Here is a 21,629-nt window from a genome sequence, read left to right on the forward strand (position 1 = left end):
TCCCCTACATGACAAACTATAGGTCTCACCTCTGGATCCAGTTCACAGGTATGTTCCCTGTTGCTGGTCCCTACATATGTGTACATACCCCTTACACATTTTGGGATCTGATACACTATCGATCCTAGCAGCTATCACTGCACTTTGACTGTTTAAATTATTGTTATTTATGGGGTTGTGTCCTTGGTTTCGGGTCCTGAGACGTTTGGACCCCAGCCTGTGCACAAACGCCGCGCCAAACCCTCAGGCGCTGCGTTCTTTAGCATAAATTGGGATTTCCTCTGTTAGGCTGAGTGCACATCCCTTTCAGGCTGATAACTATTCAGCTTTTGGGGGGTGGGATGAGAGAGCTCAGGGCAATACACATCCTTTCAGCTGATCTTCATTATAATCAGCTGACAGCATAACCTGGTGGATATAAACACTGAGCCCATTCACTCTGATCCTGTGATCGAAGGAGGACGTTTCACTGATGCTGTGTCCCTGAGCTGACTAAGAAGGTGATTTATAGCAATTTGGGTTATTTTCCTTTCTTTTTTATTTTTATGTTTATTCAAGATGCTGTCTGGCCTTTTTTCCTTATTGGAATATACCGACCTACATTAGAATCACCTTCTTTTCTCCAAACCAGGTCTTTTTTACTACCTGTAGCTGTATGGTGGCCAGCCCAGACTCTCAGCCTCTCCCCTACATGACAAACTGTAGGTCTCACCTCTGGATCCAGTTCACAGGTATGTTCCCTATTGCTGGTCCCTACATATGTGTACATACCCCTTACACATTTTGGGATCTGATATACTATCGATCCTAGCAGCTATCACTGCACACTTTGACTGTTTAAATTATCGTTATTTATGGGGTTGTGTCCTTGGTTTCAGGTCCTGAGACGTTTGGACCCCAGCCTGCGCACAAATGCCGCGCCAAACCCTCAGGCGCGGCGTTCTTTAGCACAAATTGGGATTTCCTCTGTTACATCAGTCTTCTACAATACCATCCTGTATGGCCAGCCATTAGGCTACCTTTACATGCACACGGCCTGGGAGACCTTTGTGAAGTTGATTTTATGCCTTGGATTCTCTTATAGCATTTATACTTTGGAAGTGAGTATGACTTTCACACATACCTTCACTGGGTGTGGGGGGACTGTCATCTGCTTTGTGTGTGATGTTAATTACTTTCTCTTACTCTGTAATCCCATAGATGGTAACTCATTTGGTGAACCCTGATGAAGGATTCTCTGAAACGTGTCGGTTCTGTGAGACTTATTATATCCCGACCTTTGGTCTTTTCTCCATTGTTATGCTATTTGTATTCTTAACGACATGTACTCTGCTTTTGAAGTATCCCATTGTACATATTTTCTGTATTTGATTTGTATATTTTGTTAAATTATCTACTTTGTTTGATTTTTGTAATAAAAACTATTTTTGTACCTTTTACTGTATTTATGGTAGTGCCTGGAAAATCCCACCATAGGGGAATTTTTTGGTCTTTTTCACGCTCCCTCTCTGCAATCGCCAATACCCCCCAATGGGAGAAAGGAAATGGAAAGTTGACAACAAATTGCGCCAACAGTGTGAGGGTCTTAAAGGGGCACTGTTAAATACCAGGACTGTACTTTGTACAGTGAGTGCAGGGTTCAGGAGTGCATTATGTACAATGTGTAGAGTTTAGGCGTGCGCTACATATGGAGTTCAGGAGAGTGTTTAGTAATGAGTTCAGAGTTCAGGAGTGCGCTATGTGCAGCATTCAGGGGTGAACTATGTACAGAGTGTACAGTTTAGGAGTGCATTACTCACTGCCCACTTTACAACCAAAAATGACACCCTTTTTCCTCCCAAATTGCCCGCTTTCGCCAGTACAGCTCTCTACCCCTAGCCCCAAATCCTTGAGTACCTACCTTGTGCCTCATTTCGTATGTGAATGGAGAGTGTATGATGCAGGTCGGGCTTAGGCTTCAGGAGCTCGATTAGTGCTGCCATTAGTGATGGGTTCGCACCAAAACTCCTGAACATGGAAAAAGTTCAGACGCAAACTCTATTAAAGTCTATGGGACCCGAACACAAAAAATTAAGTCCCCATTTTGAAGGCTTATATGAAAGTTATTGAGCATAAAAAGGGTATTGGGGCTCGGTTACTGCCCTAGGGGACATGTATCAATGCAAAAAATAAAAATAAATATATATATTATAACATTTTCATACTTTTTAAAGGAGCAGCGATTTTAATGATGTGCAAAGAGCCTGATATGGGTTGGGGGAGGGGACCCTCATGTGGGGGGTTTTCTTTTTTTTTTTTTTTTTTTTCTTTTTTCATTCAGCTGACAGCTGATGGCTCATCAGTTGTTACTTCCCGGTATGCTTCTTAACAACCGGCAGCTAATTGCTATGTGCTTGGTGGGCAAACATCTCACCGAGCACCCCGAAAATTTGTGTGTTCAGCAAACACCTGAACGGGCACCGTTCGGGGGCCAAACCAATGCTCTGCCCGAACAGTTCACCCATTTCTAGTCATTATGTACATCTGCCGCCCCCTCTTTTTTGCTCTCAAGAATGTACAGCGCAGGGAGGGTTTATTGGACTCGCCAGGAGAGGTTCTCTGTTACTTCTAAACACAGAAGCTGAGCCTTTGTATTCTGACGGTGGGGAGACTTCCCTGCCGTCAGAATACACTGATCAGCGCTGCCGGCTATAGTTGGTGGTGCTGATAGAGCAGAAACTTTTCAAAAGGGCTGTTGTACAGATGTCATTTGGTAGATCGACTTTTGTACAACCTGCTTATACATGGATCGAAATTCTACATGTTCCTGTCGAACCGGCTGAATTTCGATCCATGTATGGCTAGCTTAAGGATAAGAGGAATCACTGTTCTAAAGACATATTTATGAAAACTGGATTCTTTCAGTACACCTTAAAGGATGTATTGCTAACAAAGTTGCATGGAGTTCCACCTTAGAGCACAAATTATTCATTTTATAATATTTAATTTATACCTGAGAATTTTTTCCTCTTGTGATTGGTAGAAAATCTATATTGCACCACTACTATATAAAGTATGCACTATTTTCCAGATACATTTTGGCATGTTCCATTTTAAAAAAAGATTTTGAAATGTAGTGACAATCTTATTCCTCAGCTTTTGCATCATATGTCACATACTGTATATACCCATAAGGACTTTCCTTTTTTTTTTTATTACGTGACTTCCTCGTATTACAAATTGTTCATTCTCCTATTGCAACATTAAGGAGTGTTTCCTAAGCTCCCGGAACACTTTCCAAGCTCCTCTGACATTTAAATTGATCATATGTTTGATGTTAGTATTTCTTATTTCCAGACAGAACATTGTGGTTTTCTGTTCCTTCCAACAGTGTATCCCAGCATGAAATTAAATGTTTTTTTTCCCATGTTAAGGAGGAAAGAAGCCAAATTTGTACTGTTTGTGTTTTGTGTTGAACTTAATGGCGTGTACAACGACATGAAGCCTCTTGAAATCTGCATGGGTGGAAGATTAAGGTCTTTAGTTTATAAAATCTAATCTGCTCTTAATCTTCCAATTTTGTGAAATGTTGTGAAACTTCCTTTATTCTCAATGAAATCTAGACTAAAAGTGGATGAATTGAATAGTGTAATATTTGGGTCACAGATGGGACAGAAATTTACATAATATTAACATTTTAATTTTCGTAAAACAACTTGTGCTCCTTTCCCAAAAGACCTGGTAATTGATTGCTCATCGTGGTGTTGTAACTACCGGTAATTTTGTTTCTACAGTGTTAGACTTTAGTAGTTAGTTTGATGGATCTGTCCTTTTTTTTTTTTTTCTCACAGTGATTCTAATCCTTTACTTTAACTTGGAAACACATCCTTAACCTGATACTAGTTTCAGCCAAGCTCTGAACATGGGGAGGACATTTATTAACTGTTTTGCCCTTTTTATATGCTATAATTATTTTGTAGCATTTGTAGTCTATCTACTATCAATGTATTCTTTTACTACTATACTTTTTGCTGTTGGTTTGCATAAAAAAAAAAAAAAAAAAAAATCATTGGCTCAGCATCAAAGTTTTTACGTCCATATACATTCATCTTATAGCTACAAGCATCCATGTTCAACATGTTATGGGCGACCGTAGGAAAATTGCTGAGGTTCTGGTTCCTTAGCCCTCTTTGCCTCCTTAGCCATCTCTCCTCCCTTAGCCCGGTAATTGGACAATATGGGAACAGGAACACATTGATGTTGCATTCACCTCCTCTAAGGATGTTTACAGTATTCTTGTCAACACTGTGCAGAGCAATAAAACCACAAATGGTTCAGGGTGCTGGCTCTTCCATACCCCACTGTGAACTATACAAAGGAGTGCAAGAATCCAATGTAAAGACAGAGTTGGGGGGGCGTGTCCGTAATGGAGCTGGGAGCACATGTGTAGTGTCTGAGCTCCTGAAGACTGGCTCTAAGTCCAGCTTTTATTGGGTGCAGACCCGACCCAAAACACCTCCGGGGTATACGAATATGGAAATTGCAGGAAAACAAAATCCCATCGTACGGCCGCAGCGCCTAACATCGCAGGTAAGACAGCGGCCTTGCCTAAAACCCCTGCCCGTACGGTTGCCTGCTACGGCGGCAGATTTCAAAGCAGTCATGCAGGCGATCACGACACTGACCGAAAAGCTGGACAATATACAGGTCAATGTGAAATTCATCAAGAAAGACTGTGTCTCCTTCCGTGGCAGAATGACTGAGGTGGAACAGAGGGTCTCTCAGACCAAAGACACGGTACATGACACGGGCTAATTTGCACACCCTAAAACTAAGGTTAAGGCATTGGAGGCTCGGGCTGAAGATGCTGAAAACTAATAGAAGGAACAAATCTGCACATTTTGGGCCTCCCTGAAGGGGCTGAGGGTGCAGAACCCACCACCTTTGCTGAACGCTTCTGCATCAATTGCTTCCCTCTGCACGTTTCTCTCCATTTTTTTTTTTACCGTGGAGAGAGCTCACCCTATACCCTTCACCAGGGGGCCCAAGGGAGCACCACCTCATCTTTAAGCTGCTCCACTTCCGTGACCGTGACCTGGTGATGAGGGAGGCTAGATTGCAAAGTGAACTGCGCTTTGAGAATGCCAAACTCCTGATCTTCCTGGATTATTCGCTGGAAACGCAGAGGCAATGAAAATCCTTTGACGCGGTGAGACCCAGGCTCCTCTCCAAACATATAAAATACAGCATGCTGTTTCCGGGCAGACTGCGGGTGGAAGAAGGCAAATCTGTCTGGTTTTTTACATCCCCTGAGGAAGCCTCAGCCTTGATTGACACCCTGCCTCGCGGATATGCATTACTTATGGCTGATTGCTTACATGGGCCACGAATCTCTAGTGCCTTATAGGCATCCATAGGACGGGAGATGTTGCCTTGCCATCCCTTTGCATACCCTTTTAAAACTCCTGTTTTGGATGTCAAACTGTCCACTCCCCCCCCCCCCCCCCCTTATCCTATGGCCTCTGTTCTCCCAATGGTTGCCCTATACAGCTACGCTGCTCAAGTTTGTACCCCGGCAGCTGCTGGGAGACTGCACCCACATTTATGATCCGGTCCCAAATTGAGTACTGAATGTGTACTAACTGACTGCTGGACTGTGGATGCTGTTCTTGCCACGTGTTCCCCCACCCGAAGGTGTGTTTGCCTCTGTTTTAGGTTGGGTTATTAAGCCTCCCCAAGGCTGGGGCTGGGGTTTGGGGGGGTTGGTTGGGACTAGTTTGTTATACCTTTCTCTTGCATTTTAATTTTACAAGCAATGTACTCCTTACTATTTGGCACGTTTTTGCATGCACTGTCTTACGAGGTGGTCCAGGTTCTGCTCCTAGGCCCTATCTGGGAAATCCTGCCTAGTTCTATAATGCCTATGGCTGACTGTAGCATAGTGTTTTGGAGCACCAGGGGCCTGAACTCCTCCGTGAAAAGGTCACTGGTTTTTCAATTTCTAAATTCATATCATCCCCAGATTTGCATTCTACCAGAGACCCACTTGGTGGGCAGTAAATTCTTAAGTCTTGAGAGACCCTGGGGTAGGAAACCATTATCACTCCTTATACGCCAGTTATTCCCAAGGGGTCAGCATTTTAATTCAGAAGTCTCTTGCATTTAGGCTGATGGCACTGGAGCTGGACCCGGACGGCCGCTATGTCATATTACATGCTATGGTGGATAGATTGGAATTGGTGGTGGTGGGGCTGTATTTACCCCCCCCCCGCCTCCATGAGACTGCTTAACCAATTGATCACCAAAATTTCTGCCTACTCTACGGATAATGTGGTGATTCTTTGAGATTTCAATATGGTCCCGGATTCTGTGATGGACAGACTTTCTGCCGGATTCAGGACATATCCATCCTACCTCATGGCATTTCAGACCATGTTCCTCTTGCCTTGAAACTAAACGTGTCCACCGCACCATGGGACAATTTGCGGCGCTTATCCAGGTTCTGGTTGTCTGACTCGAGGGTCTCTAAGCTGTATAGATCCGACAGGAGGCACTACTGACAGGACCAGGATCTCTCCATATCTCTATCCACCTCTTGGGACATGTTTAAAGCATTCTCCAGAGGCAGCCTGCAGTCAGACATCAGTAGGGTCCGCAGGGACATGCGGGAGGATCTACTGAGGGCTGAAGAGAGTGGCTGCACTTGAGATGGAGTACTCCCTGTCAAGGACTCCCACCAGAGTGTACTCTGATTTTCAGGCAGCACTGAGAGATGTTCTTCTGCTCTGAACATCTGCTACAAAAACCAAGCTCTTATATTAATCTCAACGCATATTCGAACATGGGCGGGGGGGGGGAACTGGGAGTATGCTGGCATGGTTGGCTAGGGAGAGTTCCTCGCCTGTGTCTATACCTGACATTTGCAACTCTGATGGGTCGCTGCTAACCGACTCTGCCTCTATAAATGCACGTTTTGCATCATTTTACCAAGAGCTGTAAAGCTCCCGGGAGGTGGGTACGTACGAGGAACTATCCAAATATCTGGAGGAAATTGAGCTGCCATGTTTGACATCTGTCACTAGTGATGCATTAGATGGCCCCATTACCCTGGAAGAGCCCCAACAGGCAGTTGCAAAATGGTAAGACAGCGGGCCCTGATGGCCTCCCAGCAGAATTCTTTAAGACATATGCGGAGGAGCTGCTTCCTAAATTCAGGCTCATACTCCAAAAAGCCATGGAGGAGGGATTCCCCCCCCCCCCCCCCTCTATGGCCCAGGCAGTCATTGTGGTCCTTCTCAAGCCTGGCAAGGCTCCGGAGCAGAGTTCCTCATACCGGCCAATATCTCTCCTTAATGTGGATGCAAAACTGTTGGCTAAGGTCCTGGCTGGCCGATTGAACACTGTGATAACTACTCTGATACAAACGGATCAATCCGGATTCATGCAGGGTAGGGGGAACTGACATTAATATCCCACGCCTCCTTACACATCTCTCTAGGGCAGGTGGGGACGGTCCAGAGGTGGTGGCCTCCTTAGATGTAGAAAAGGCTTTTGACTCCATGGAATGCCGCTACTTTTGTGTCCTCGTTTTATTAAATGGGTTGAATTGCTTTACCATAACCCTACATCCCCTAATTCAGGGTACTAGACAGGGCTGCCTGCTCTCCCCAGGCCTGTTTTGAACTGGCCATGGAGCCCCTAGCGGTCCGTATCAGGTCTGCTCCCTCAGTCGAAGGTATACAGGTAGGGATGATTGTAGACAAAATATCCCTATACGCAGATGATGCCCTCCTGTTTCTCAAAGACATATGCTCTCTCCCACCAGCCCTTCAAATCCATGATGTGTTCAGATTATTTTTGGGCATCGGGGTCAATTGGGGAAAGTCACAGCTTTTCTCACCTCAGGCCAACACGCCCAGACTGGTACCCCCGTTGACCTGGTCATCCGAATTTAAATACCTGGGGGTGGTGATAAGGACCCCCCCTGTTCTCCTCCTATTTTGAACTGAACCTCTTGCCATTGCTTAGGGCCTTCTCTCAGAAATGTATGGCATTGAGGTCTCTCCCCCTGACTCCAGTAGGTAGAGTGAACCTTGTCAAGATGGTATATTTACCTAAGTTTCTCTACCTCTTCCGTAACTCCCCAATGGTGCCCCCAGCTTCTTTTTTTAACAAACTACGGGGTATTATATCCTCCTTTGTATGGAATGGGAGGCCTCCACGTTTGGCCATCTCCACTCTACAGCTCCCCATCACTCAATGGGGCCTATCCTTACCTAACTTTCAGGCGTACTTCTGGGCAGCAGTCCTGGTAATGGTCAGATGGTGGTTCTCTCAACCTAAAGATAACCCAGCAGTTACCCTAGAGGCGGCCATTATGGGGTCATACTCCACCCTTAGTAACTTGGTGTTCAGGGGGCTAAAATCCCACCCCGGTATTACCGACCTGATGCGTACCACTATTCCGGTATGGCACAGGATGAGGGCCCGTTTTTAGCTCTCCAGAGACATTCTCCCCACATCTCCCCCCCTATGGGGTAACCCAAACCTTCCGCATCTAAGTAAAGTCCCTGACCCTCAGGTTTGGGCAAGAAAGGGGATAGTGAATCTTAAACATGTTGTCTCCGATGGCTAATTGCGCTCCTTCCCCAATTTCCAAGATGCACACACATTAAAGGGGTGGATGTTGTTCCACTACTACCAACTTCACCACGCATTTCAGAAGCAGTTCCCACCCTCTCTCACCCTAGAATCGGACCCTGTAGAAGGATTGCTTATAGCCAAGGTAATAGACAAACCCTTATCCTCCCTGTACTTCCGCCTAGCCATAACCCCTACTAAAAAATTAGAAAAGACCTTTGACAAGTGGAAAATAGACATCCCTGACTTGACTAAAGAAGACTGGGAAGCTTGTCTATTCTCTTTTGTGATTAATATTATCTCAGTTAGGGACTGTTTTCTGCAAGTCAAGTTCTTGCACAGGGCCTACTTCATCCCAAAATGATTGAAGATTATGAATCCAGGGGCCCCAGTGCCTTGTCCCAGATGTGATCTGAAGGCTGCCTCCTTTCTCTACATTGTCTGGTCCTGTCCACGCCTTGCTGCCTACTGGTCAGGGATTCTTGATGAAGAACTCAATCGGATAACCACTTTTGGCCCTCGAGTCAGATCCCAGGTATATGTTGCTCAACATCTTTGGCACTAATGTTCAGGGTAGATGCACTAGGCTGTTCTTAAGCTACATTCTATGCACGCAGGGAGATATTCCTCCACTGGAAAGATGCTGCACCACCCACGGCGTCCTCCTGGCGCTCTGTTCTTCATTCTGTCCTGCCACTCTATATAATCACCTACCTTAATCGGAATTGCCCTAGCAAATTCGATAAAATTTGGTCAGGATGGATTGATGCTTAGGGCTTGGAGATTACGGACGATGACCTGGGTCTTAAGGCTGCACCATAATAATTGCTTCCTTATCTGTTTTCTTACCTGCTAAGGGCTCTTTCACACGGGGAGTCCGTATGTCCGTTTTTCATCCTTCTGTTTTCGGATGAAAAACGGACATACATGTATCCCTATGGAGCGTCGGATGTCAGCTGGGACATGTCCGCTGACATCCGACCCGCTCCGATCCGAAAAGTGTAACGGAGGAAAACCCTACTTTTCCATCCGTTTTCGGATCGGATGACGACGGACACTACGGTCCGTCATCGTCCGATCCCCCTTAGGGGAGAGCGGCGCTCTGACAGGTCCGTCGCTGCACAGTGTGCAGCGATGAACCTGTCATCTTTCTGCTCAGCGGGGATCGGCGGAGAAATCCCCGCTGAGCAAGCGGGTGTTCACGGGGCGGATCATCACTGATCTGCCCCGTGTGAAAGAGTCCTAATACTTATGTGGAGTTTGTAACTAATCTTATCACTTGGGGTCCCTCCTCCAGGCCAAGAAAATTTTTTGTAATTACAGAACATATCTGTTGTCCTTGCTAGAAATGCAGTGTCCTTGTTACTTTCTTTGAGCTGAAGTAAAAGCAAAACAATGTGATTTTCTTTCTGTAGACCACTAACCCAACCACCCCAACAATCCCTATCTAATGTAGATGGAGAGAGGAAGACCTGTTGGGAGATGACCAAGATTGCCACTTCCTAGATACAGTGGGGAAGTGTGTGTATCCACCCAGGCACTGGAAGTGTGTTATTTTCAGTGTTACCAAGTGAAAATAAAGGGTAGTAAACTGGATTTGGATAAACACTGAAAATCTAACACATTTTTTCAAATTTTCATGTGTGCTCGGGTGTTTGGTTACGGCAGCAAATTACATTAATCAATTGTTGTATGACAAGTCATTTGGTTCCGTGTGAAATTATGCCTAGTGCATTGAACACTTTTGATACATGTGGGCAGGTAAATCTAAGGCTGGGTTCACACTGAAGCACGGAGCGGCTCACACCAGAAATCCGGTGCATCTCCATTCACCGTTTTAGGTCCGATTTCAGCCCGAATTTTGGGCTGAATTCAGACTTGAAATGGACCAAAAGACACACAGGACTCCTGTGCAATTTGCACCAGAGCCACTGCAGAGATGTGTGAACCGGCTCCATAGAGAGCGGGTCACAATCTCCTCCTATGCGACTTGGATGCGGGGGAAACCCACATCCAATTTGCAATAGTGTGAACCCAGCCTAAAGATTTTTAGCAGTGGGTTGTTTTGGACATTCTAGTGGGCAGAAGCTCCTTATATAAAGTATGGCAGATTGGGTCTAAAGCTGGCGATTGTACGACTTAAATTTAGACCTGCTGCACCAGCTAAAACCAGGGGCTGAGCTGTGAGTGGCTTTTTCAGCACTATATGGCTACACTAAAGTTGATTGAAAAAATCAAAGGAGTCGGATGGAAAAATGTCAGCTGAACGGGGACTTCATCTGAACCATTGCCGTCACTGTTCGGGTGTTCAGACAGCTGCGGGTGCTGCGGCTGCCTGAATGCAATAGCTAAGTCAAACAGGTATCGGCATATTCTACATAGTTACACCTTGGCTCACTGTAACTATGTATATGGCATACCTGCCAGATGTTCCTGGAAGCTGGAAATCACTGAAGTAGACACCACTGCTCTAGTGATTTCTACTTGCTTCTGGGTCCTGGTGAGTGGATGGCGTAATGCATACACAGGAGGTTGGCTGCTCAGCATGGGTGCCATTTAGAAAATGCTTTGCATATTCTGAATGAATGCAAATAACTACCCAATTGAATGAGGCGCAGAGCTTGATATCACTGCCCTGCCTCTCCACCCGTTCCAGTCAGAGAATGCTTTTGCTTTCATTCATAAAATGCAAAACCTTCTCTGAATGGCACACATGCCGAGTGGCTGACTTTCTGTACTCACAATGCAGGAGAGCAGCCACCTGACACGCAACCAGGAAGCAAATGGAGATCACTGAAGTAGTGGTGTCTATTTCAGTGATTTCCAGCTTCCAGGAGCATTCGCCAGGTATGTCATATACATCGGTGGACCAATAAAACTATGTATAATGTACTAATGCCAGGAATTCTTTAACTGCTTCCTGCCCGGCCGTGCTATGGTGCAATCTGTGCCCCACGACAAATCGGTGTACTGGGCTGCTGCCGATACCATGTAAGCAGTGACCAATCACTGCAGATCACATGACCATTGTACACAATGGATTGCTTCTATTAATACCATTCATTGTGTATCGACACATCGGGATATCGACACAATTGTAATCTCTTTGGCTCTATACACCACCACAATGGATTTGAAATGAAACAAACAAGCTGTGCTTTAACTGCAGACATTCAGCTTTAATTTGAGGGTATTTACATCCAAATCAGGTGAACGGTGTAGAAATTACAACAGTCTGTATATGTGCCTCCCACTTTTTAAGGGACCAAAAGTAATTGGACAGATTAACAATCATCCATCTAACTTTCACTTTTTAATACTTGGTTGCAAATCCTTTGCAGTCAATTACAGCCTGAAGTCTGGAATGCATAGACATCACCAGACGCTGGGTTTCATCCCTGGTGATGCTCTGCCAGGCCTCTACTGCAACTGTCTTCAGTTCATGCTTGTTCTTGGGGCATTTTCCTTTCAGTTTTGTCTTCAGCAATGAAATGCATGCTCAATCAGGTTCAGGTCAGGTGATTGACTTGGCCATTGCATAACATTCCACTTCTTTCCTTAAACTCCTTGGTTGCTTTCGCAGTATGCTTCGGGTCATTGTCCAACTGCACTGTGAAGCGCCGTCCAATGAGTTCTGAAGCATTTTGCTGAATATGAGCAGATAATATTGCCCGAAACACTTCAGAATTCATCCTGCTGCTTTTGTCAGCAGTCACATCATCAATAAATACAAGAGAACCAGTTCCATTGGCAGCCATACATGCCCACGCCATGACACTACCACCATGCTTCACTGATGAGGTGGTATGCTTTGGATCATGAGCAGTTCCTTTCCTTCTCCACACTCTTCTCTTCCCATCACTCTGGTACAAGTTGCTCTTGGTTACACAATGGTTGTGCTTTACTGCTTCTTCTTCATTTGAGTTGATTGACTTTTTTAAAGCAATATACTCTGTGTGGCTGATAGCTTACCACCAATTGTTAGAGCCCAGCTGAACCTTCAGTTTAAATCAGGGGTAGGCAACCTGAAAGAGGTGGGGATCTACCTGAACAACATGGGAGTAGTCACAGATCACTGGGCTATGGCTAAGTGTAGCAAACATTCAGGAAAGCTGCAGGTACACTGCACCCGCGGTGTGGGTAAACCGCAGTGCATCAGTGTAAAAGTAGCCCTATATTAATATGCCTAGTGTATTGCTTCACACTGACCTGAAGATCTCTTATTTCCTGCTGCTGGCACCACTCTGGAGACCGCTAGCTGGGATAAAAGGTGGCGTGCAATTGGTATCGCTCCGCATGGGACAGGAGCCAGCACTACAGGGGAGGCATTGGCTTATGTGGCTCTTTCTCCCTACTACAGCTCCAACCTTACAAGTAGTCCCTCTGCATTGCACTCTATTTGATGCTCTGGGATAGAGCGTCAGCAAGCCCAGACCGTGATCTACCAGTCACCTGGCCACAATCTACAGGTAGATCACAATCTACAGGTTGCTGACCCCTGGTTTAAATCCACTAAATACATTCCAGGTTGAGAAAAACAAAAATATGTGCACATTTTCACAGCTCAATTTCTTTCAAAAAGACTGTCCCCTGCTTCAGAGAAGGACGCTTGCTCTCTATGGGAAAGCAGGTGACTTTTCACACAGGTTCAAAACCCTTTTTTTGAGTCAGACCTTTGGTTTGTGACAAAACCAAAAATCATAACAAAAACAAACACAAGTGGTAAGGAGTGGGATTGATAAAGAGGAGGGGGTGGGATGGGATGGGAAGAGAAGGAAAGTAAAGGAAGGAAATGGAGGAAGTTGTGGGCTTCTTCCCCTTAATGTAACTATTAGATCGCCTTAGGTATAATTTTTGGTTATGTCACAAACGCATGTGTAGCAAGGGGTGGTTGCAAGTGTTGTAGGGGGGAGAGGTAAGAAGGTGGGGGAATAAGGATGCAAGAGTTAAGATTTGGTAGAGAGGCCTGGTAACTCTTAGGACTATTGGGGAGAAAGATCAAGTAGATTATTTAGTATCTAGATTTGGGGAGCCTCCACCTCTCAAGATGTCACTTCCCTCCTTTGTTAGGGGGTGTGTGTGTGTGTGTGTGTGTGTGTGTGTGTGTGTGTGTGTGTGTGTATATGTGTGTGTGTGTGTGTGTGTATATATATATATATATATATATATATATATATATATATATATATATATATAATATTGTGGGAGATTAGCAGTATCACCAAAACTTTCAGATAGACTCTCTCAGATTTACATAACACATAGAACATACCTTACCCCAATTCGAGTGGCCAGATACAAACGCAATCAGTCTACCCTATGTCCAATGTGTGGACAAGAAATGGGCACGTTCTTTCATTTAATATGGACATGTCCCAATATTCAACAACTTTGGAAACAGGTTATAACATTTCTGCACGATACCATTGGCTCCCCAATAGCGCTAGAACCAAAACAATGTCTCCTAGGGATATTTCCAGACACAGTAGACAAATTCACCAAGGTATTTTTACATGAAATCCTATTCTCTGTCAGGAAAATAATTGCAAGAAAGTGGATGAGGCCAACCCCTCCCAGTGTGGTGGAATGGAAAACAGAAGTTAACGCAACCCTGCCATACAAAAAACATATTTACATTAATAGAGGTTGTCCGACAAAATACAACAAAATTTGGGATCGATGGCTGCAAGAACCTGAAACCTGTACTCAATAATAAGCTTGTTTAGCAATACAACACTTAGATCTCTATAACTAAGACTTTATCCCAGTTACAAATAAGGGAAAGTTTAAATCAAAAGTTATCATGGTCAGTGTTGTTTTCCCATAATGGTTATGCCTACGCAGTGCACAACACATCCCATACAGACTTAAATGCATGTAACATACATGAGAACATCAAGAGATATATATATATATATACAACACGCATACTAAAATAAGAAAAACAATAAATGTTCAACGGGGGTGGGGGGGAGGGAGGAAGAGAGATAATGTTACTCATTATACTGATAGTATTTCATAGTTGTACACACCTATTTCTGCGTTAGTGCATGTTACTCCTAATTTTGACTACATAAACAGTGTATACCTCCCTTGTTTAACATGCATTTTATGTACATCTATATTGGTACAACTCTGTATTCATATGTACCATTTTTGTTTTGTTACTTAATAAAACCTTTGTTTAATGAAAAAAAAAATATTGTGGGAGATTAGCTCGTGGGTTTCACCTTTTCTCAAAATGAAGGCTAGCGTGCAGGTAGTTTCTTTAAAATCTGGCGTGTTGCCAGCTTTATTTACAAGTGGTTTGCAAGGTCATAAAAAATAAACAAAAATAGTAAAGTAAATCCTTTGCCATCTGGCGCTAAATTAAACAGTAGACTGCTCTCTATACGGTGTGGGGCTGGTCCCCATCACCCACAAAACATACGTTAAAGCAAACTTTCTTTTTCAGTCCAAACAAACAGAGCTTCTCTCTGATTCCCTTCTGAGTCTCAGGCCAGAGCACTGCTGTGCTCTCTTCCTGGTCATTTAAAGTCCACCTGAACAGGGACTCAAGTGGACCACAATACCCGGACCAAAACCAAGCCTGCCACAGAGGCTGGAAAAACCCGGGCCGGATTCCGGTTCAGTCTCTTACAATAGAACGAATGCGAGGTAAAATATACTGATTATCGTTGACCTCACCTTGCATACCGTCACAATATATATAATTTTATGAGGGTTGTCCTGGTTTTATTGTGGTGTATTGTATTTGTTCAGCCTTCTTCTTTTTTCTAAAAGGAATAAATATAATTTATACACGGGTATAAGATGACGCCATACTGCACTGGTGACCTAATGTAAAAAAAGTGTGAAAAATACTACTTTTAACTTTTTTCCTAAAGACTTAAAAAACTCACCATGCCTCTAAATAAATACTTTGAAACTGTTTTCTTTCCAAAAGGGGTCATTTTGGGATATTTGTACTGTCCTGGCATTCCCGGGCCTCAAGAAATGAGCGAGGACATTGTTACATCAGGATTGACCGATATTCAGATATATTGTATATAATATTGAAGTGTTTAAACTTGGCTGTTTGTTTGTCATACTGAAAATTCATGTAGCGGTATCCCCGTAGGGACCACTGGTGAATGTGGTCATCTCCTACCCTGCACAGCCAGGCACACAAATTTTTAGTCACTCGGACAAGAAGCAGTCCTTGCAGCTTTGTTTTTTTTTTTTTTATTTAGGGGAATTTAACTTAGATGGGGAAAAGTGCATATGGGATGCCTATTTGATCGATGAAAGTTTGTAGGGACTTGAACTATATACATTCTCTTCTACCTCCAGCACACGCTTGCAGACTATCACTCCCAGGACCAGCTATAACAGGTTTCAGACTCAGCACAATCTCAGCTGAGTCTGGACAAATTCTCTTTGCGGGCAGGGACTGAGGGCTCCTATGGTGAAGCAAAAATGGAAGTCTTTTAGTGCTAGATGTCCTATCAGTGGCGGCCTGTCCATAGGGGGCGCCCGGGCGCCGCCCCCCCCACCCTCCATGCAGTCAAAAAAAAATTATTGAAAAAAAAAAAATTTGAAAAAAAAAATTTGAAAAAAAAAAAATTTTTTAAATGGCCCTTTAAAAAAAAAAAAAATTGAAAAAAGTCCTTATGTGCACTGTGTTAGGGGCGCCGGGCACAGTGCACTATGGAAAGCGCCACGTCTATGCAATCACAAGATTGCAGACGAGGCGCTTCATTTGCGGGGTTTTAACCCGCCTTGTGGCGCAAAGCAAAACGCCGATCGGCATCCGCCCAGCGCCCATAGTGTATTACTATGGCTCTGTGCTTTGAGTGACAGACTAGTTAGTAGTCTGTCACTTCCGGTTTTCCCTGTGTCAGAGCAGTGCGCCCGAGCGGAGGAGCGGACTCCTCCACTGCCTTCAACTTTAAAGAGGCAAAGCCGAATGTTTCCACTGCTAAACCAAGACACAGCAACACCAGTGGAAATAATAGAAGCACTGACTATCACACAAGGCTGGTCTCCTTATTTCTACACTCTACAGGATGGATGGATGGATGGGGAAGCTTCACATGGGTTGTGTGTTTCACAAGTGCCGATCGTCAGTGCTTCTATTATCTCCACTGGTGTTGCTGTGTCTCAGTTTGGCAGTGTCATTGAAGGCACCTGTTAAACACACAGCCCATGTTGTGAATCATTCCCATCCATCCATCCTGTAGAAATTAGGAGACCAGCCTTGTGTGACTGAATGCATGGAGATAAGAACGAGATAAGACATCCTTCCCAGCCAGCATATGGAAGGAAGGAGGCAGAGGAGGTGTCAGGACAGTGTCACTAGCCATGGACTGCAGTCTGCAAGACAGAGCCTCATTAATATGTAAGTCCTCATCACTGATCTATGTGTTTGTGTCCACCCTCCCAGTGTATATCTCTCTCTCTCTCCCACCCCCAGTGTATATCTCTCTCTCTCTCTCCCACCCCCAGTGTATATCTCTCTCTCTCTCCCACCCCCAGTGTATATCTCTCTCTCTCTCCCACCCCCAGTGTATCTCTCTCTCTCTCCCACCCCCCAGTGTATATCTCTCTCTCTCTCTCCCACCCCCAGTGTATATCTCTCTCTCTCCCACCCCCAGTGTATATCTCTCTCTCTCCCACCCCCAGTGTATCTCTCTCTCTCTCTCCCACCCCCAGTGTATATCTCTCTCTCCCACCCACCAGTGTATATCTCTCTCTCCCACCCACCAGTGTATATCTCTCTCTCTCCCACCCCCAGTGTATATCTCTCTCTCCCACCCCCAGTGTATATCTCTCTCTCCCACCCCCAGTGTATATCTCTCTCTCTCCCACCCCCAGTGTCTATCTCTCTCTCCCACCCCCAGTGTCTATCTCTCTCTCTCTCCCACCCATCAGTGTATATCTCTCTCTCCCACCCACCAGTGTATATCTCTCTCTCCCACCCATCAGTGTATATCTCTCTCTCCCACCCACCAGTGTATATCTCTCTCTCTCTCCCACCCACCAGTGTATATCTCTCTCTCCTACCCACCAGTGTATATCTCTCTCTCCCACCCACCAGTGTATATCTCTCTCTCCCACCCACCAGTGTATATCTCTCTCTCCCACCCACCAGTGTATATCTCTCTCTCCCACCCCCAGTGTATATCTCTCTCTCCCACCCCCAGTGTATATCTCTCTCTCTCTCCCACCCCCAGTGTATCTCTCTCTCTCTCTCCCACCCCCAGTGTATATCTCTCTCTCTCCCACCCCCAGTGTATATCTCTCTCTCTCCCACCCCCAGTGTATATCTATCTCTCTCTCTCTCTCTCTCTCTCCCACCCCCAGTGTATATCTATCTCTCGCTCTCCCACCCCCAGTGTATATCTCTCGCTCTCCCACCCCCAGTGTATCTCTCTCTCTCTCTCTCCCACCCACCAGTGTATCTCTCTCTCTCTCCCACCCACCAGTGTATCTCTCTCTCTCTCTCCCACCCACCAGTGTATCTCTCTCCCACCCACAAGTGTATCTCTCTCTCTCCCACCCACCAGTGTATATATCTCTCTCCCCCACCCCCCAGTGTATATCTCTCTCTCCCCCTCCCCCCTGTCTATCTCTCCCACCCAGTGTCTATCCATCCATCCATCCCACCCAGTGTCTATCTATCCCTCCATCCCACCCAGTGTCTATCTATGTGTCCATTTATCTGTCTATTTATCTATCTTTTGCCATGCGAGAGACCGGCGGGGGGGGGCTGGGGTTGGTTAGGGCTTTGCGCCCCCCCAAAAAAATTGAGCACCAGCCGCCACTGTGTCCTATCTGTGGCTACTGCTCCCAGTACCACTTCTTCAGGCATGGCCATCCCTCCTGGCTGCAGCTGCCCTTTTCCACTCCCCGTACCACCACAGTCCTCCTGACTGGCTCTGCACTCATCCCAGACTGCTCTATCCCAGTCCTCTCAGGTGCACCTCCCAGTCCTCCTGTCTGTGTGTCACTCGCCAGCCCTCTTGGCTGTACCCTGTCCTCCTGGGGACTTGCCTGGCAGTCTTTCATGCTGTCCCCTCCTTGCCCAGGCCCAAGGTCACCCCCCCAAACTGGGGACCTCCCTCCAAGGCCACCTACAGCCTTACACTCCATCTCCACTTTCCACCCGAACAACTCCTCCCCAGTTAGGCTGACTTGGAGTATTTGAGGGGGCCTGACCCCTGCCAACCCAAGTTGGGGATTGGTCAGGGCCCTCAGAATACTTCAGACAGCTCCACCTTTACTACTTCCCCTCCCATTCTTCTAGAAGGTTCCAGTACATTCTAGAAGTAGGGGGGAGGTCTCAGTAATGCTGCCTGTGAGTCATCCAGCACATTTACACTTCTAGCACACGAGGGTACTACATTCATTAGAGGCCCATACACATGTTTATCCTTGCCCAAAACCTTGTCTTTTGATTGAGGTTTTAAGATGCACACAAGCAGATACCACCAATTCCAAATTATCAAGAGATTTGACTCTATAGGTGAACATCTGGACTATTGGAAGGCTGACTAAAATTTGTAGCATGATGATGATATAAGCAAGTTATATATGCTGTTTTGATGGCCAAAATCAGGCCACAAATAGCCCATTCTGGCAGTTTAGTAGCATGTTTGAAGGATAAAGCAAGGGTTAGGTTATGCGGAGAGATTACCAAGGGAGCAATAAGGCTTAAAGTGCTTTTTGCACACATGTTTTTTAAACTTGTTAGAACTCTTTTTGATGGAACTCTTTTTAACATCTCTGTTGGTTGGCACAGTTGCAGACCACAATGTGGTATGTGAGTCCTGCAGGTTTGAGGCCACAGACTCCTTACTGTCTGTTGTTATTGTTTTTATATATATATATATATATATATATATATATATATATATATATATATATAACAAATTGTCTGACCTTCTAGGGCCACCCATACTGTGTCAGTGAGATGCAATGAAGCAGTCCTTTAAAACCAGAGGTTCTATATAGGGGGGGAGGGGTGTAACAGATTACTCAAGGTTTTTCAACATTTTTTTCGTTTCCTCAACTCCCAATTACAAAAGCGTGTCCTGTCTTGTAGCTAACAGATAGGTTAGAAGAACAGTAGGAGAATACTACAATGCAACCATGAGATGTCTGATAACATCCACCCAGGGTTTATAGGAAATGTATAAAAATAATCTGTATATAAAAAAAAGTCAGTCACACAGTGATGTGTTTTAAAAATGTTGTTCATGCCAGAGCTAGAGGTTTCAAATCCAATCAAAAATCAATTCCATCAACACAGGGAGCATGTACTTGCTGAATGCAGAGCTATACATTAGGTCTGACTCAAAAAAAGTGTCTTGGACCTGTGTGAAAAGTCACCTGCTTTCCCATAGAGAGCAAGCGTCCTTCTCTGAAGCAGGGGACAGTCTTTTTGAAAGAAATTGAGCTGTGAAAATGTGCACATATTTTTGTTTTGCTCAACCTGGAATGTATTTAGTGGATTTAAAGGGGGGGTCAGCAACCTGTAGATTGTGATCTACCTGTAGATCGTGGCCAGGTGAATGGTAGATCACGGTCTGGGCTTGCTGATGCTCTATCCCAGAGCATCAAACGGAGTGCAATGCAGAGGGACTACTTGTAAAGTTGGAGCTGTAGTAGGGAGAAAGAGCCGCATAAGCCAATGCCTCCTCTGTAGTGATACCAATTGCACTCCACCTCTTATCCCAGCTAGTGGTCTCCAGAGTGGTGCCAGCAGGAGGAAATAAGAGATCTTCAGGTCAGTGTGAAGCAATATACTGGGCATATTAATATAAGGCTACTTTCACACTGATGCACTGCGGTTTACCCACACCACGAGTGTAGTGTACCTTTCTGAATGTTTGCTACACTTAGCCATAGCCCAGTGATCTGTGACTACTCCCATGTTGTTCAGGTAGATCTGGTAGACCTCTTTCAGGTTGCCTACTCCTGATTTAAACTGAAGGTTCAGCTGGGCTCTAACAATTGTGGGTAAGCTACACAGCCACAGTAATCAGCCACACAGAGTATATTGCTTTAAGAAAGTCAATCAACTCAAATGAAGAAGAAGCAGTAAAGCCCAACCATTGTGTAACTTTGCAATGTACAGTATGTAATGAGCAAATATGGCTTCCTTTTTACGTACATATTTAGTTATGAACTGTATTTAGTAAGATAAGCAAAGTGTATATGCTAGTAGCAACAAATCTGAACCCATCTTGCTGATATAACTGTGATTATGTGACCCCTGGTTTCAGTTGGTTGCTGAACCTCTCCATTGTTCTTTTTTATTGCTTTATTGAATAAACTTGTAAATGTTAAAATAAATTCTTTATACCTTTTTTTGTTTCCCGTTTTTCCTTTTCTTAGGGTGTGAAAACCACCAATATCACCATTCAGGTTGTGTGTGATATTATGGCTAATGAATCATGGGGCTCGCCATATGACAGATATGCTAAAGTAATCCACACCATTATAAAAGCTGCACAGGAGAAATGCATAGAAGCAAGTTATCGCTCATACATTCAAGACATGAGGGACTGCCACTGGGAAGGAGCTGCCTCTGCTGGAGGTGAGAAATTATGCCCTGACTCTTTTAGATCAATGATACCTTTGAAGAGGGTGCAGATGTGCTGGGAGTAAAGATGGCCAAAAAGTTAGAGGGGTTTTTAAACTAGGCGACAGGGGGGAGGGTCAAGGGGTAGAGATAGTTAGCGTGAAACATTCTAGAGGGTAGTATTGGGGGCATTAGTGGTAGGCTGACTAAAGCACATAAACCTAAGACAAGTATAGTAACAAGTCCTAGTTGCAATCTCGGAACACCCAATAAGAGGATAGTATGCAACAGTCTAAACTACGTGGCATGTTCACCAGTGCCAGAAGCCTGGCAGACAAGATGGGTGAACTAGAGATACTGTTGTACGAGGAGGATTTGCATTTTGTGGGAATTTCAGAGACTTGGTTCAACAGCTCTCATGATTGGCTGGCAACCATTCAAG

The 21,629-nt window shown here is 44.9% G+C and overlaps 1 protein-coding gene across 1 annotated transcript in view; it reads left to right on the forward strand.

Annotated features, from left to right (window-relative positions):
- LOC141139627 (putative serine protease K12H4.7) overlaps positions 1 to 21,629 on the forward strand; it is a 111,153-nt gene that overhangs the window by 55,091 nt on the left and 34,433 nt on the right. The window contains exon 6 of the mRNA XM_073625940.1: positions 21,001 to 21,202. Coding sequence (XP_073482041.1) covers positions 21,001 to 21,202 — 202 coding nt within the window. The remainder of the gene's footprint in view (positions 1 to 21,000; positions 21,203 to 21,629) is intronic.

This window comes from Aquarana catesbeiana, linkage group LG04 (assembly GCF_042186555.1).
Source record: "Aquarana catesbeiana isolate 2022-GZ linkage group LG04, ASM4218655v1, whole genome shotgun sequence".
NCBI classification, from domain to species: domain Eukaryota; kingdom Metazoa; phylum Chordata; class Amphibia; order Anura; family Ranidae; genus Aquarana; species Aquarana catesbeiana.